Source organism: Ahaetulla prasina, chromosome 2 (genome assembly GCF_028640845.1).
Source record: "Ahaetulla prasina isolate Xishuangbanna chromosome 2, ASM2864084v1, whole genome shotgun sequence".
Lineage (NCBI taxonomy): Eukaryota > Metazoa > Chordata > Lepidosauria > Squamata > Colubridae > Ahaetulla > Ahaetulla prasina.
The window spans coordinates 62,753,977-62,772,633 of NC_080540.1; the positions used below are offsets into that span (position 1 = coordinate 62,753,977).

Here is an 18,657-nt window from a genome sequence, read left to right on the forward strand (position 1 = left end):
TATAAAATTGTTCTATATTCTAATCAAATAAAAATAGGACACCAGCTGTTAGTTTTGCTTTATTAAATACAATAAATGAATCTCTATTATATGGATAGTCTTCAATTACTGACAGATTTAAAATGCATTTCATAAAGGTATTTCGAAATATATGTTTCCAATATATGATGTGCTTTGAAGAACAAATGCTAAATATTTACATAAATATTGTAGAAAAGCATCCTCTAAAATTAACTGGATTTCGCTGAAATCTTTCCCAATTTGTTTTTATTAGTATCAAGTTTTTACTTTGCAATTGACAATATTGAGCAGACAGTCACTAAATATTAATACAAATATTAAGAGAAATTCAAGAGTTTTAATTAACTTTCAATTTAAAAATCACAGTCACTGAAACAAGACTAAATCTTTACTTTCTGATTAATTCACTGTATTATAAAAGCCACCCCAATTTTTTGGTACAAACCTCTTGGCTTGTTTACAGATTTCTTTATGGAACATTATTTTCTCAGTTACATGATGGATGATTAGTCCTGCAACATGACAATATCCATGCATGAATTAGAAAAATATATCCCTGTGTGCAAGTCAACTTCCCCAGGAGTGTGAAGACATTATGCCACGGGGGAGGCAAAAGTTTTGTTCAAGCAGAAATGTGCTTAGTTAGCCCATGTATTTGTAGAAAGAAAGTGATTTCAGTTACAGATGAAAACAAAAGAAAAATAAACAGGATAATAATTTTGTTGATATATCACAAATAGCAATCCTGATTTTTTTTAATCAATCCTATAAAATTAGTTGAATGTCTCTGGCTTACAATACATGCAAAATATGTTTCTATAGATCATCAAAGATGAATATCTTATTCAAAGAAATATAGCAATTTTAACTTGAATGTTGTCCTTAGAAATATGATACAGTACAGAAGGCAACTTAGAAACTACACTTGTCCAGCAACAGAACACAACTGCCAAGTTCATTTGTGCCTTGACTGCATAACCGTATCCTTGTGTATGCAAAAGCAAATCTCACTCAGTTCAGTGGAGTTTACCTTCAGAAAAATGAGAATGGACTCCAAGGTCTATCTGCTGGCTCCAAGCAATAAACCAATCAGACAGCCAAATCATACTTTTTTTTTCTACTCGGAGAACATTCCCACTAGAAAATCTAATATAGGAATTAGAGCTAGTGAATACAATCCATACAAGTTGGATTTTGTAAGTAACTGCAAATGGGTACATTTGAACTCCAGAACAGTAGCCTGTGAACTGTTTTATAATAAAGATCATTTGGTATTATTCACATTATAATACATGTTTACAGAGAATATACACACTATTGGTTTAAAATGAACTGGTGATTTACTTTAAATTTATGATTTCATAGTATTATGTGGCTTAACATAGCTGTAAACTGTGGATAAACAATTGCAACAAATATTGCCAAATTTCAGTGAGATGGCCTAAAATAGAACTGAATATATGATTTCCATATCTGCAATTTTATACTCCTGTTAAAATATAAGAAAAGCTTTCAAAAACTGGCAGGAGACTTCTCAATGAGCAATCACAGCTCCTCTTTTCTTTCTTGGGTCTCCAAATATCTTCTACTTCCTTGCAATTGGAAACAAAGAACAAACATCCCTACTTGATCTCAAAAGGTTTTCCAGTCCAGATTAATTGGCCAATTTCCATACAATTTCTGCTTGCAGATTTCAATATAAAAGTGGACAAACTTACAGTATCTATGGTATAATCATACTGGAATGAAAAATCACTGCATGCTTTGTAATACTACATTTCTCACGAATCAAAAAGCTGATATAGAATTACAAGTACCTGCCTGATTTTTCTCAGATTTAGAAAATATGTGCAATTTGTATGTATTTCTATCACATGTGGATGTAGGTAAATATCACAACAGGTGTTAGAAAAATTATCTGACAGTTTTTCCATGTAATTGATTCTATCATCAACATAATCTGAAACTTTTACTAATGAGAAGACACTTACAAAACTTGATTCCAATAATCATGGCAATTCTTAGAAGTGTATGCACTTTATTCTCATCTAGACATTTAAAAATCAATTTGTATAATGTTACAAATATACACAGTGCACTGACACTCCAAAGTACTTTCCAGTGTTTGGTTGAATGTTTTTGCCACCCTTCATAAAAGTGCTCTATGGATACAGAGGAGAAGCCAAGATCACTACCAGCCAGTACAATTTCAAGTAAAAGTGATATTCTCATATTTCATCTTAAAACAATATTGAAGCGACACTAATTCCCTTGAACTTATACACTCTAGACACACCACATGCTTATAAAAAGCATTAATTAAAAGTTATCAGGCTGCTTCCATTATTGAACCAGCCATTTTTAGGAATCAAAATCGGCTTTTTGCTCAGAGGCTTAGGACACTTTAAATATGACTCAATTCTTATGAGATCAAATGTTAGTATTTAAAATTAGAACAAGACTCTTAATTTTACTGCAGGAGACTAAAACAATTAATCTCTCTGAAAACAAAGAAAAGAAACCAAAGATAAAGATTTTCTACTTTTTAAGTTACACAAATTACTTTATAAGTCACCAGAACAGTTAGGTAATTGAAACAGAGTAAGTTCTAAAATATCCAAATCTGCTACAGCCATGAACATTTCACTACATTTCTTTATGGTCTGAGAACAAAAAGCCATATTTACACTCAGCCATTTAAGAAAGATCAACCTTAATGAGTGAGAATACAGAGTTGGATCATGTAAAACAAATTTACATGATTTGTTTGGTAAATTGTAAATTTACATTTCAATTTATCATTTCAGACAAAAGATTCAAAGGCTTGCACTGAAGGTACTTCATGCATCAGATTCTTGCTTCTTCTTTCCATCTTCACCCAAATCACTGTCTTCTGATGGGCTATTGCTAAGAACTACAAACTGTCCTTCACCAACACTCTGGTTGGATCGACTAGAAGCGGCAATTAATCGACTTTGCTCTTCTAAATCCTGGAAAAAAATACATTTACTGATTTATGCATAAGCTATGTGAATATTAATTTAAATAGTAAATAATAAATATATCATTATTGGCAACTATTTACTGTGGCCAGTAAGTCACACACTACAAGTAGTCCTTGTTTAGTGACCACAATTGGCTAGGAAAGGATTACAAGAGAATAAATAGACACAAATTGGAAATACACATTGAAAGGGATGTGCTCATGCTGGCAGCTATGAGAGTATTATGCAAACAGCCCAATGTATTCCCCATTGTAATCCTGCTTACTCTCTTGTAATCCTTTCTTCTCCAACCTATCCACTTTGCTAGCAGAGGAAAAAAAGAAAAACAACATGTCAGGCTCAGGACAATGTATACTGACTGTAATGGTGATTGTGTGACTGAGGGACCTCGCTGACATTAACTTTGAACAAGACATGGTAAGCAATGACTATCTGCATTAAAAATGAATTACTAAGATTCACCTATCTGAACATAAAGCTTTATATAGGGCTATACAGAACTTCAATCATTTAGCAACGTTCAAGAATAAAATCCTGTGAAGAATATAATAATAATAATAATAATAATAATAATAATAATAATAATAATAATAATAATAATAATAATAATAATAATAATAATAATAATAATTTAATTTGTATACCGCCCTTCTCCCGGAGGACTCAGGGCGGTGAACAGGCAGATAAAATAAAAATGATACATTTCAATAAAAACAATATTTAAAAAACTTATTCCAATAGCCTAAATTTAAAATACAATACGAAATATAAAATAAACCCCAATAAAATCCATATTTAAAACCCTATTAAGCCAGTCCTGCTCGAAAGAATAGATATGTTTTAAGCTCGCGGCGAAAGGTCCGGAGGTCTGGAAGTTGTCGAAGTCCTGGGGAAGCTCATTCCAGAGGTAGGTGCCCCACAGAGAAGGCTCTCCCCTGGGGTCGCCAGCCTGCACTGTCTGGCTGACGGCACCCTGAGGAGGCCCTCTCTATGAGCGTGCCGGTCGGTGGGAGGCATGTGGTAACAGAAGGCGGTCCCGAAGATATCCCGGTCCTATGCCATGGGGCGCTTTAAAGGTGGTAACCAACACCTTGAAGTGCACTCGGAAAACCACAGGTAGCCAGTGCAGCCTGCGCAGGATCGGTGTTATATGGGAGCCACAGTGGCTCCTCTATCACCCGCTGGCTGCATTCTGAACTAACTGAAGTCTCCGGTGCACCTCAAGGGGAGCCCCATGTAGAGAGCGTTACAGTAGTCCAGGCGAGAAGTGACGAGGGCATGAGTGACCGTGCATAAGGCATCCCGGTCTAGAAAGGGGCGCAACTGGCGGACCAGGCGAACCTGGTAAAAAGCTCTCCTGGAGACGGTCGCCAAATGATCTTCAAAGGACAACCGTCCATCCAGGAGAACCCCCAAATTGCGCACCCTCTCCATTGGGGCCAATGATTCGCCCCCAACAGTCAGCCGCGGTTGCAGCTGACTGTACCGGGATGCCGGCATCCACAGCCACTCAGTCTTGGAGGGGTTGAGCTTGAGCCTGTTTCTCCCCATCCAATATGAATCCCCATCCAATGTGAATCATGCTAAGTGATACTTCTGATGCAGTAGTCTGTTTCCAACTTGTAAGTCACAAGTCTCCTGGCCACTCGAAGTAGGCCATTGCTTGTCAAGTTCTAACAACTAGTAATGTTGTACTACCTCCAATGTTATCCGTGTAAAAATGTCTGCTTTAATCTAAAACCAATTAATATCAGCCTTGTGAGGAAAAATAATTTCCCATGTTTATTAAATAAAATGGCTATTTTGAAAGTTCAAAAATCCAGTTAAACCTTGATCAAATGCATACCTTTTCAATTTGTTTCTGTTTATTGAGCTCTTTTTGCTGTTTTTCCTTTTCTCTTTCTATTTCTTTCTGCTTTTCTGATGATTTTCGATCCTGAAATTTTTTAAAAAGAACATGACAAATACCAAAATGTAACATTATTTTCACAGAATGGATTACTACTTTGTTTTGCCTGAAAAAGTGCCTGAATATAGGTTTCCAAGTATTTTTAACCAAATACTCTTACTGCTTTTCAAAGGAAAGTGTTAAAAATCTTGGCTTTCACATCGTATCAGTATACCACATCAATAATATAATAGAAAAATGAAATACACAGTAATTTAGTTAAATATTAAAAGACCAGGACGCTTATATAATTGTTTTTCCAAATAGTAATTTGTGTATTCAATAAACACTCCGTCACTGTATGATTCTGCTTCTCTGATATCTGATTAGAACTCTGCTCAAGAAAGGAAGAAATGCAGAGGCACTTCCTTAAAATATATACTAGGATAGGAAAAAGACCCTTCTTCTCCTCAAACCCAGCTAAAGAATGTTGACGGGTAGTTCACATGGGCCCAGACCTCCCTCACAGGAATGCACAATGATCACTTCAAGAATCAGAATTACAGCTACGGATCTTTCCGTTTTAACATTGCACTTTATTTATATATATTTTGCAAGTTTTGCAAAATATGTATAAATAAAGTCAACAAATATCCACAAGAAACTGGAAAAAACAAGAACCCACATACCGACTTGTCGAGCCGCATATAAAAAAGAAGCAATATTTCCAAGAGATTTTAGTTCCTGATTTGGACAATAAAGCAACATTCTTTTAAGGATTAAGAAGAATGTAAGTTGTGACTATAATACAGATAGTCCTTTACTTACACAATTGAGCCCAAAATTTCTATGCTAAGCGAGACAGTTGTTAAATGAGTTTTGCCTCATTTTACAACCTTTCCTTGTCACAGTTGTCAAGTAAATCACTGCAGCTTTTAAGTTAGTAAAAGATTGTTAAGTGAATCTAGCTTTCCCATTGATTTTGCTGGTCAGAAGGTTATCAATGGTGATCACATTACCCTGACACACTGCAACCATAAATACGAACCAGCTGCCAAGCAACTGAATTTTGATCACGTGACCATGGCGATGCTACAAGACTTCTGCAAAAAATGGTCGTAAGTCACTTTTTTCAGTGCAATTGTAATTTCAAAGAGTCACTAAATGAACTGTTTTAAGTCAAGGATTGCCTGAATATTCTTAAGGTCAAGATAGATTAATATTTAAGAGTAAAAAAGACCTTTTCTTTTTATCTTGTTTTAAGAATCAAAGGAGATTTGCCTACTCTCTGTTTTTGCCTTCATTTGTTGAAAGCTTAGCCAAATTATTTGCTTGTCAATATCTATTTGGCACACTGGATTGGAACTGCTTGTGATTTGCAAGACACTGGTTGATAGTTTATTTATGAGAATAGTTATTGGGTGAGAGAGTTCTGCAGTGGGTTTAGGGTTTTTTCATTTCACTGATTGTCAACAGGGGGATTAGCAACATATTCAAGTACTTAATATCATCACCTTTTTTTTAAAGAGATGGTGATGCATCAACATTAATTAAATAATTACTCAAAAACTGAAAGGTTTTTTTTTTTTGTTATTTCAAAGTTGACCAGGATTTGAGGTTGGACACTGAAATTTCATCAATTTGGACAGAGGTCAGGAGATATTGGAAGTGATACTGAACTATAGCCTCATTTGATATATATAAACTACTTCTACATTTTATCCAAGTTAAAATCTTACCAATTCAGCATGCAATGCAATCTGTTTTGCAAGTCCCACGGAATCACAAATCTAAATGAAGAAACAAATAGCTACTATTATAATCACTAAAAAATGTGTTCATCTTCAGACAGTAAATCCTCAATTTAACAGACTACTTGAGGGAGGCTTGTCTGTTAAAATCAAAGATCCATGATAAATGAAAATGTTCAACATTTGAGCTGCCATTAAAGGTGATTCTGACAATTACAGGCGCAGTGTATCCGCACACTGAAGAAAAACTGTAGCTGAGAGTCATGAGACGCTGAGGATCAGAGCCTGGAAGCATTAGAGCCTGCATTGATCCAGGAGCCAGAGGAACTTCCAGAGACAACAAAGGTGAACTGTGAACCAGGGAAATCTGGTGCGTGGAATCTCAAGTCTGCTAAACTAAAAGTTTAACTGAACATAATTACAAAGAATGAAAAAATTGGTCAAAGGAACTGGGGAGTTCTTGGTGCTCCCTGGTTGTGAAAAGACATTTTATTACCCAACTAGGTAACTGAAACCGATGATGTTATCTAGCTGGGTAATGAAATATCTGCAAATAAGTAGAGAGCACCAAAAACTCCAAAGGTTCTTTGCAACCGCTGCTTCCTGCTGACTCCACCTGCATGCTTATACAAAACCATCTGCTGGGTGAGGTGGAAGGTGTTCTCCTCAAAGGATTTTCATATCCCTGGTTTTTTCAGCTTTGGAATAGTTTAAAATACAAGAACGTTAACTGAAGCATGATGCCTTTACCTTTTCCCCTTCATTATTTGATTCAAATATGTAGCAGACTGAAGTTGGTCTACCATCTGCTCTTCCTGCTGACGTATGAAGCACAAATCCAAAAAGACGCTTGTTCTCCTGGTGTGTGGCATACAGAACTATATTTGGCAAAGGAAACTGTCCAGAAAAGAAAAGAATTGTCACTGAATAACATCAGTAAATGAAATTACAGAAATATACTTTTGGATTATTAAAGTAAAAGCCAAAATAATTCATATTTATATTTCAGAAGAAGGTCATTTTGATTCGCCCTACTGACTTCTCAGCGAAGACTTTCTAGTCACTATGCGCCATCAGCTCTTATGCTAGTGCATTGTCAAAAGCTTTCAAATTAAGTTAGGCTTTTACAACTATTAGTAGGAATTCCTTACATATTTGTCTAATTTACAAGTACAAGCTTACAGCTAGACCACCCACTTTTATAATGTGTGGTTTCAGGATAACTGAAATAGTGTTTGAGGAACTTGATAACCTATAATTTTCTGTCAAGAACAATAAATAGAAAATAAACTTGGATGAAACTGAACAGTAACTGGGTTTCTGATGGTTAAGTACTTTGATTTTAACAACTTACCCTGAGTCTTGTAACTTGTGTTTGTGGATCAATTAACCTAGAAAGGATAATTTCAGAAATGTATGGATATTTTAAAAAGACCAAAATGTATTAAGTGTTTGATAACGTTGCTTTAGAAAAAGAATATACTTACTTTAAACAATCACATGTAACTAACAAATGTGATTCTGTCATTCTAAAAATGTTATGTATAGCTCGAGCTGCTAGTATTTGACGCATTGTTTCATAAACAACATCAGGACTTTCATCTGACTTCACTTCCATAGATCCAAGGAATCTTATAATAAATAGCTGATGAAGGATAGAATCTAGAACAAGAGCATAATAAATATATAGTTTGAGTAATTTTTGAAGTAAAACTTTAGCTATCTGCTCTAGCTTACTCTGGGCAGCTTTCAAAATATAATACTAATTTAAAACAATTAAAACCTAGACAAAAGAAAACAAGGCAGAATAGACTAATAACCATTAAAATAGAACACCACAGTCACAACCCCCAAACACATTAACCTCTGGCCTAGGACTAAAGCCAGGTTTTAAGAACTTTATGAACTACAGAAAAGAGGGCAACATCCATATCTCTGGAGCAATGTTGTTCCAGAGAGTAGGGGCCACGACAGAGAAAGCACATACTTCCTAAAGTCTTTCATAATTTATTTCTTTAAAAATGCAGTATATAGAAGTGCTGATAAATGTCTATGGAGATTTTTAGTCATCCAGGTCATGGTTGTCCCAAAGGTGCTCTTTGAAAAAAGACATAAGATCTGCTAGCTTTGTCACACCATTTAGTTGCCCTTAGTTTGACTGAGAAGATTTTGTTCAAATCAGAATTAAAGTTAACTAAACTGGAAGCATTTTTGTGAGATGTTGGCTTGATAAAAGTAGTCAAGGAAGGATAATGTATGACTTTACAATATAATTTAGAAACTTTTACATTAAACAAGCATAACAACTAAGACTTAAAAGCTCTTCTTCCACTCCTTCTTAAGCTTACTCTATAATGTAAGTTACGTTTTGGTCATATCTTTATTTTCCTAGATTACTGCAAAGTTCTTTCACTGAAGTATTTTCTTGCACCTTTAGTGTTATTTCAAATACAGCCCCAACTCAGGATAAAATGAGGATCAAACAGATATCTGTTTAATACTATAAAATCTATCCAATGCAATATTTAAAACTGAATGAATTTTCTCAAGATAGACCAGCAATTCATTAATACAAATAAAATATAGAAATAAATTTGTGAACTATCATTAGAGGTAATTTAAATAGAATACAGAGAAGAATATTTCCTCTTAATCTGAAGTAAGCAGCCTAAAATAAGGTTTATTTATTATAGATATTCCATATGACAAGTGCCCTTGTTTTATTCTACAGAAACATTTCCCTGTGTATCTTCTTCAATCATTTCATTCTGCTCAGGCTCCCAGCCAAATTATCAAAATATTATTTTAAATTATGAATCTGTTCTCAACAATATACAATTCTACTCAATATATTTTTCATTTATTTAAAAGTTTGCTCTCTACCTTCTGTTTCTGATTTGGTTCCACCAGACTCTCCAAAAGGATTTGTACGTCTGTCAAAAAAAATATCAAATGAATGTCTAACAAAAATGCATGCTACATTAAAAGCAGCAATAAAGACTGAATGGTTGCCCAGGAAGTTCACATACACCAGTGGATTTTTGTAATTTCAGAATAATTTGAGAGATATAAAGAACTATATTTTAACAGGAAACAACTGAAGAAACTGTAAAAACCGCCCATTACAAAATAACATGTACTGTAATATTGTTTGGAAAGTTATTTAATTTTATCTGCTTTTGAAAATATAATCAGATACTACAAACTTAATGAAACTCATTAAAACCAAATTGCTTTAAGAGAAACTGCATGCTCCCCTGATGTTAATATGTTAAAATTATTTACGTATGAAAAGCTACCATTTCAAATACAGTTTTCTGAAAGCACTGATGGAATATTAATCATAATCAAGAGAAATATGGCTATGCTTAGCTCTCAGCAGAGCCATTATTACTCTTTACCTTATAACTTGTGAAAATTTTCTAGGCTTCCAATATGTTGGCAAAGAAAAACTTTATCAAAACATTTTTCAAATGAAAACCTTAAGATGATCCTTAAAAGACAAAAGATCGCAACAGTACTTAAAAAAAAATATTCAGTTTGATAGTTTCACAATGTAAATCTTTCACAAAATCATGGCATTGCACTAGAAGCTCTCTGAGGGACTTTACAATTGCCTAAGCTATAATGCAGGATAGAACAATACCCTTGCAATGTGCCCATCTAATCTTACATGTCTCCAGCAAAAAACATTCACCTCTCTCACAAGGCAGCCTGTCCCATTTGCAAATACTCCATGTGATCAGAATTATTACAGCTGGCAAATCTCTTGACTGCAGCCTGGCATACTTGCTATTTAGTTCAGCTCATGAGAAATCTGGTGAATACAGCAAGACTTAAAACTTTTATAGACTACAAACTGAAGCAATTTGCATCTTTTTCAGAGTGGAAATCATTTAGATCTCCTCACAAGTCTTTATTATGGATGCTGTATCTTTATACTAACATTCACAGAAGATCCTGAAAACTCTGTATTAGTTTTCTTCAGGCATTTTACACGCATACAGTATCTACATAAGTAAGGCAATCTCACGCCCTCACCTAATCATTCTGGTTGCCCTTGACACATAGAAGATGATTGTGCAGAACAATCTCCACTAGCCACAGATGTTCTCCGTGTATTTTAGAAACTGACTGCAGGGAGTAAGGTTAGGTTACTCACTCTAATAATCTGCATTCAGGTATTGATAAAGTATTGCTATCTGGTTATTTGGAGAGAACATTAATTGGGATACAGAGGAAGAGAATAGGACATGTGGACTTAATGGCAGAAAGAGAGGTGAATGTTGGTTGGCAAGAGACTATGGATACAACACAAGAAAAAATAAAGATAAGAGAGAAGCATCAAGGAATGTTCAAGGAATGCAGAAGTAGTATATGATACCTGAGATGAAAAAGATAGATAATAAAAATGGAATAGAAGACTGGGAAGAGAGTTTCAAACAACTGACCACTTAATAAATGGCTGGGCTTTGGAGGACAAGGAGACATGGGAGCTTAATGATTGGACAGCTTTGGTTTAATAGACTGAATGACTGGCAACAGGGTGTGGGTTTGCCAGGAGCAGAAGACACAAATTGCCTATTATAGTATAAAGCCCTTTCTGATTTGGATTTTCATGACCATAAGATCCAAGTAGATTTTTGGTTGACTAGACGTAGTTAAAGAAAAAAGACTTGGAAACAAGCCTTCTGAATAGATGGCTCCTAATTCTGGAATAGCTTGCCCTCCAAGGTTAAAATGGCCCCTTCCCTGTTGACATTCCAGAAGGCAGTGCAAACTGTACTTTTCCAGCAAGCATTCAGGACAGAAGGAATTATGTGAAAGGGAGTAACCTTACTGACTGCATCACACTTTGCACTTTTGTGCTTTGATTTATTCTTAATGTAATCCTCCTGGCAACTTTGGAACAGCCAGCATAGATATTCATGAGCACACTTAAAATGCCTGAAGATGACTTTTGCCATGCACATTTCTCCTCAAACACCAATTTCAATTTGATTTTTTCTACAGAAATTTGTTCTGAATTAGATTTCTCCTTACATCAAACTTTCATTAGGAGTAATTAATTTCTGTTCTGAAAGAAACAGTCATTGTAAAGAAAAAACAATCATATCTACAAGCAGCTGGTTCCACTCAGCAATCACATGATCTAAGAATTTATAAGCTATCAAAAGAATCTGTAAGTAGCAAAAATGATTTCTCTTGCTATTCCTTTTCTGGCTCTTAGTTTTAATATACTTGTAAGACTGTAAGGCACACAATTATGAGTGAGATATTTCTTGCTTTGGCTTGGAAAATTTCTAGTCATTTTTCACTATACTAAAGACTTTCCTTAATATTACAATTAAGTATTCACTGGTTCCTAGTATTTAGGGCCTTCTGACTACTTTACTGAGGAACAAACACTGTACACTCAATTGCTAAATGATAATTGTAAAATATACTGATGCAAAATGGAAGTTCCAGTGATGAGATAGAGAAGGGGCATAAAAAGAACTGTGGACAATGGACAATTTATCTTCTTAAGAGATATTACTCTAGAAGCCTAGATAATTTTCACTCACCTTTTTTTTAGCTTAGGAAGAAAGCCATCAGAATGCCTTCACCACCTGGGTTGCCACATTTCTCTTGAGTTTCCAAGAGGAAATACCCAAGTTGCTGGGGCAGGCAAGCAAGCAATAGGAAAGGAAAATATACTTTAAAAAAACAACAACTGAAGAATGCTCAACAGGGCGAAATAAGTCTGCTACAAGAAATAAAACAGAATTTTAAGCAACATAAAAATTTCCCAACTGGGCAAGATTTCTAGTTTTTTGTTTTAATGATCAGCTCATGCAGGTCTAAAAATCCTTGTAACTCAAGGGATTAATCTAATAAAACACAGACAACCTGATTCCACCCAATTCCCTTGTATCCAGAAACGTTTTAACACCAGATAATGCCAATCAGCTTTCACTTTTGATTAGACATCTGAATAAGTCTGAAGTCTTTGGCTGAAATCTCTAGTTAAAAGTAAACTCTGCTTAGGCACAATCATTGTTAAAACTGGTAAAGGGAATAAAAGCAAGTTAAATTTGTCAAGGCTTTGAATAAAAGTGAGGGTTCTACCCATAATCAAGGTTAAAGCAGGAATATTATTATACATAGGTTTTAAATATCAGCAGAAGTGTTAAATATTGAGTGAGCTTTATTTGCTTGTATTTGTAATTCTCACCTGCCTGACTGGCCTGGAGTTTTTATTTGACCAGGCTGGTCTTCACTTACTGGAGAAATGATATCAAATTGTATAGGTGTATCAGGTGCAACGATCGAGTCCAAGGAAAGTGCGGACAATGACGTTGAATCAGATCCTAAAGATCCAGTGCTACTCGTACGATTTGTGGGAGGCCGAGACTGTCTAAAAAAGCAAGAAAAGTAGGAAACATTTCAACCATCTTGACTATCTCTTGCATTTCGGCAGAGAAGAACTGATCCAATTCAGAAGTCAAATATTTTCTTACAAATAACAAAAGGTAAACTTTTATCCATACAATAGAATAGTCTCGACTAAATAATTTGAAGACAAATGCCTTGTTGAGAGCAAATGTGAAACAGAACGTATCATGAAATACATCTAAGAGGAGATGCTAACAAACTGAACACTTGAGGTCATCAAAATGATCAACTAAATCTAGAAGGAATATTTAAAGTCAGCAGCAAAAAAAATTTCAAATTAATATAAATGCCCAATAAAACTTCCAAATTTATTTATAATTTTTATTTTATAATTTTTGACGGTTGTGGCTTGAGAAACATAAATTCTGTAGAACAAATAAGCTAGCAATTACTGTCATTTTAAATTCTGAAGCTTTAATGAGACAATAACTAGAAAAAGCAAACTAGCGTCTAATTAAGGATCAGTGATTCCTCTCAGATTATTAAAATGAAATAATAGGGAAAACTGAGCCAGATAAGTTACAAATAGAAACTGAACGAAATATAGCTGAAACCAGAGGTTACAAGAGCTGTGTCAAAAGTAAGGTCATGATTACTGTTCTTTTCCATAGTACCTACTAATGATCAAATGATGTAAAACTATTTTGCCCACACATATAATAATCAAAGAATATCATATCACAGATTTCAGATTTAAAATGCTATGGGAGAAAACAGGAGGCAAAGTAACAACTGTACATTTTAATAGCAACTATACAAATTTTGGGACTTATTAATAGAAGCACATTTCTGCATACTTAGAAAATAATTTGAAAGAAGTCCAGCAGCTCAACTTTATTCAGGCTTTCACACAAACCTGAACAGAGATGTTGTTTTAAATCACATTAACGCCAATGGGTGGATTCTTTAAAGCAGCAACCCTTTCTATTTAAACTTGATAGACTGGGGGTGGGGTGTTGCTGCTTTAATGAATGGCAGAGAAGTATTATGCTTAATAAGGTCCAAATTGATTTTCCGAACAATTTTTGAAGCATGAACAGCCTTGATACATATTACTACAGGAAAAGGTACTGGATACAAGATGCTATTCTAGAGGCATACCACAGTACAAATGAATTAGAAAAACGTACAACATGACATTTGGAAGAATCAATGTTAACAGCACGTGAATGAACAACAGCTGCTTAACTTCTAAGGTAGAGCTCGTATTAAAAGGTACAGAATATTCTGTATTGTTCAAAGAGCCTTTCAATGTAAGGCCTTTTTAATAAATTATCAAATCATCAGTACTAAAATTCAGAAGATTTTGTTAATTTGTAATCTGATTTTTTAAATAATTAAATTTAAGAGGATATACATTTCAGTTGAAGTTTCTTTGCAAAATTTAAATAGCCATATTTTGCAGTAGCCTTCAGTGAATCTCAGAACATGCTATTATTAAAAAATATTTTACAAAATCTATTTTACAGGGGAATCCTACGCCAGACTCTTGGAAGGATCCCTATATTTCTTTAATACCCAAAGATGATCTCAATTTAACTTCTGTGAAGAACTACAGGCCAATGTCTCTCCTTAATAATGACTACAAACTTTTTACATCTATTTTAGATGAAAGACTTTAAAAAGTTTTACAGTATTATATACATGAAGACCAGTGTTGTTTCTTACCTAAAAATAACTAAAGGATAATGTAATTTTTAATATACCGTAATTGAATATTTACAACGTAGAGACAAACAGGTTGCATAAATCTTTCTGGACACAGAAAAAGTACTGGGCGTTTATGTTTAAAATTAGTGGAAAAGATGGATTTTGGATTGGGTTTCATACAGGGTCTGAAGTTTATCTATACACTCCAAAAAGCTTGAATCATGATGAACGGAGACTTTACAAAACCAGATGAAATCCAGAAGGGAACAAGAGGGAGGTGTCTTTTATCTTCTTTATTATTTAAATAGAGATATTAGGGTAACAGAGCAAAAGGTTTACAAATTAAAATGCACAATTAAAAATTATGTGCTAATGACTTGGTATTGATTGTGCAAGACTCACTAGAGAACATTGAACATGATTAAAATGTTTAGAGAAATGGCAGTTTTAAGAATAAATAAATCAAAGACAACAATACTAAGAACATAAAGGTGGAAGATCAGAAGAAATTGGAATTTAAAAGTGGTTTTAAAGTTGTTAAAAAGATACAGTACTTGGGAGTGTCTTTTACTGAGGAAAATTCTAAGCTTTACAAAAATAATTACGGTAAAATATGGAAGGAGATAAAATTGGATTTAAATTGATGGTAAAATTAGATCTGTCATTAATGGGAAGAATTTTCGTAATTAAAATGAATGTACTATCTAGAACGTTATTTTTATTTCAGACTATACCGATATTGATTAGAGATTCCACTTTCAAACAGTGTCAGAAAGATGTATCTAAATTTGACTGACAAAATAAAAAAGCAAGAATTAAATATAAGCTGCTACAAGATTCTAAAGATAGAGGAGGTCTGGGTTTGCTGGATCTTAGATTATATTAATGATGCTTGTTGTCTGGTATGGTTAAAGGATTGGAAAACTTTAAAAAATTCAAGGCTGTTAGACCTCGAAGGTTTTGATTTGAGATTTGGGAGACATGCCTGTCTGAGGTATGACAAATATATAAAGTGCTACTCAAGATGAATCTAGAAGATGAATATATTAAAAAGTGTATGCTAAAATGAGCCAAAAATTTTGGGTGTAATATAATGCTAGAATGTATGGACAACGGGACTATAATTCACATTAAATTATAGTTTGAAAGAAAACTAATAAAATAATATATCGTTGGTACTTGACCCCAGATAGACTAGTGAAAATGTATAAAGGGATTTCTAATAAATGCTGGAAATGTTGTCAAAATCCAGGTTCATTTTATAATATCTGGTGGTTTTGCAAATATATAAAAACATACTGCATAAACATATCAATGGCAATGTAAAAATATTTAAGATATAAATGTTAATGAAACCAGATGCTTTTCTTTTAGGTATGATGGACAAGTCAATTGAGAAACAATTTGGAATGCTATTCCTTCACATGCTGATGGCTGTGAGGATTGTACTTGCCAAACGTTGGAAAGAAAAAGATATGCTTACTGTTGAAGTATGAATTTTGAAATTGAATTTGCAGAGATGGCAAAATTAATAGCTTTGCTTAGAAATCATGGACTAGACAGCTTTATAAGACTGGAAACCATTTGTGGACTTTCTACATGCTAAATATAATAACAGATGGTTAACAGAGGGATTTGAAGATTAGTGTAAAGCAGTCAAACTGTTGACTGCTTTTTTTCATATATATATATATTCTTCCTTTTTAAAGGAAGAAACAGCTGCGATCACACATTGCTCCCAGAAGCACGAAGCTGAAGCCTGAAGATGACGTTGTAGTTGTTAGGGTTGAATGTATGTTTCTGTTTGGTTTCATTTTGTTTGTTTTACTGTTTTATAATAAAAGAATAAATTTCAAAAAAATATTTTACAAAATATAAAACATGTCTTTTCTGCTGTTTGGTGACTTACATAATTGGCCTCATGCTTTCATGTCTCTGCTGGAAGGAAGGTGAGGGAGTGACAGCCTCTAAAGCTGACTGATTTACACGGGCAGCAATTTCCTATATTTTTAAAAGAAAAACAATTTTTTTTTTCATTTAATTAGATCTAAAAATAAATGAATATATGAAGATCTTTAGTAAGCACTGCAACAAATTGAGCAGACATACTGAAATGATTTTTTTTGTTAGAAATACAAATTTATGAAAACACAGCAGTTAATCATTTCTATTGATAAACACTGCTAAGCATACAGTCTGGACCAAAAATAACTTATTAAGGGTCTTTGGGCAATGTAACTTATTTTTTCTATATTCATCTGCCATGCAGAAAGGGTACTGCAGGTAGAAATTGACACTCCTCTAAGCAAGCCATCATACCCAAAAACATTCTCCATCCAAACTGGAACAAGGCCTTTAATGCCAATGAAAGCTTTCCCAACCAAAAATGTAACCATATAAACAGTAGTGGGGAAAGGGACAAAGACAAGAAAGTTGGGAATAAAAGGAAAATGATATAAAGTCATATGCACATGCACAAGAAACAAAAGAAACAACATATATACAATTGTATATTTTACATGCGATACAAACTATAAATTGAAAAGCTATAATAAAATAAAATCCCATCTTCTACCAACCCAGTTTTTATTTCTTCTTTCTTTCTGAATCACTACATTCTCTGTAGTGCAATCTTTTTGCTCCACTAAAATATAAATGCAGAATTAAAACCAATTTTTCTCTCAATCTGCATAAACAATGAATTTTAATTTCAATATTTATTTCAACATTCCAATGTACTCTGGAATCAAATGTTTCCTCAAATTTAAATGTAAGCTTCACATCTAACATATTTTGTTTTTCATATTAAAGGAGTACAATCACATTACCTCTGGGTTTTCGCTGAGGTAAATCTGTTTAGAAATATTGTTTATTGTGCATATCCACTAGAAAAAAAATAAAATATAGTTAGGTAATTTTCTGCCCATTAAATACTTTCTATTTCTAGATTATTGTTAAGAGATTAAAATCATGGTAAAGGCTTTAGTCTGGTCACAAGAATAACTTTTATCCTTGGAAATTAACAAAAATAGATACAGATTATGAATTTTTTCAGATAAGTAAATCTCAGCCTGTAACTCTCCAATAACAAATAATAATAAATACTTGACATATTAACAATCTTTGCACGCACAGACTAAGTTAACAGTAAGCCACACACAAGATATTTACAATTAGTTTCCAAACTACAGAGCAGGATAGAGGAAACTTGTGAATCTCTAGATCAGGGGTGTCAAACTCACATCATCACGACGGTGTCACGTGATGTATCGGGACTTTTTTCCCCCTTCGCTAAACTGGGCATGGGCATGGCCAGTGCATGATGCATCCAGCCCATGGGCCAGGAATTTGACAGCCCTGCTCTAGGTGATATTAAATTCCATTTGTTTCATGCAATTAATCATGTTTGCTGGGTCTGTTGCAAGTTGTGGTTCTGTAACTTTTGGAGCAGTTTCTCCAACACTGCCACAGAAGCAAAAGAAAAGTTCATGCATTTTTTTTAAAAAAAAATCATCTTTAAATAAAGTTTCCATCTGTCTAGCTGAATTTTTCCTCGATTTTTTTAAATGATTCCAATAATAGAAGTGAGAAACCACAGCTTGCTAATGTGAAATAATCCACACAATATGCAGTTTTAATACTAAACCAGCAATGTGGCACATTTGAAATTCTTTTCCCTGCACTGATTACGCAGCACTGAGAGCAGCAGGTTTCAAACCTATTTTAAACTGCCTTGTTACAGCTAACAAGGTGAGAACTTTCCACTCTGCCTTTCTTTTGGCTTGAACGCTGGTACAATTTTCCACTGTTGAGGATTCTCAATTTCATAGTAAAATTGATGCCTGAATTGAAATCTACTTAAATCTAAATTTTGCCACTATGTGATAAATTGTGAATTGCTTGT

The 18,657-nt window shown here is 34.0% G+C and overlaps 1 protein-coding gene across 1 annotated transcript in view; it reads right to left on the minus strand.

The window, feature by feature from the left end:
• Positions 1–46: 46 nt before the first annotated feature.
• APPL1 (adaptor protein, phosphotyrosine interacting with PH domain and leucine zipper 1) overlaps positions 47–18,657 on the minus strand; it is a 35,013-nt gene continuing 16,402 nt past the window's right edge. The window contains exons 13-22 of the mRNA XM_058168153.1: positions 17,582–17,638; positions 16,663–16,754; positions 12,883–13,065; positions 9,549–9,598; positions 8,153–8,327; positions 8,020–8,056; positions 7,416–7,562; positions 6,654–6,704; positions 4,873–4,962; positions 47–3,011 (exon numbers count right to left, since the gene is read on the minus strand). Of these exons, the coding sequence (XP_058024136.1) occupies positions 2,862–3,011; positions 4,873–4,962; positions 6,654–6,704; positions 7,416–7,562; positions 8,020–8,056; positions 8,153–8,327; positions 9,549–9,598; positions 12,883–13,065; positions 16,663–16,754; positions 17,582–17,638 (1,032 nt within the window). The 3' untranslated portion in view covers positions 47–2,861. The remainder of the gene's footprint in view (positions 3,012–4,872; positions 4,963–6,653; positions 6,705–7,415; positions 7,563–8,019; positions 8,057–8,152; positions 8,328–9,548; positions 9,599–12,882; positions 13,066–16,662; positions 16,755–17,581; positions 17,639–18,657) is intronic.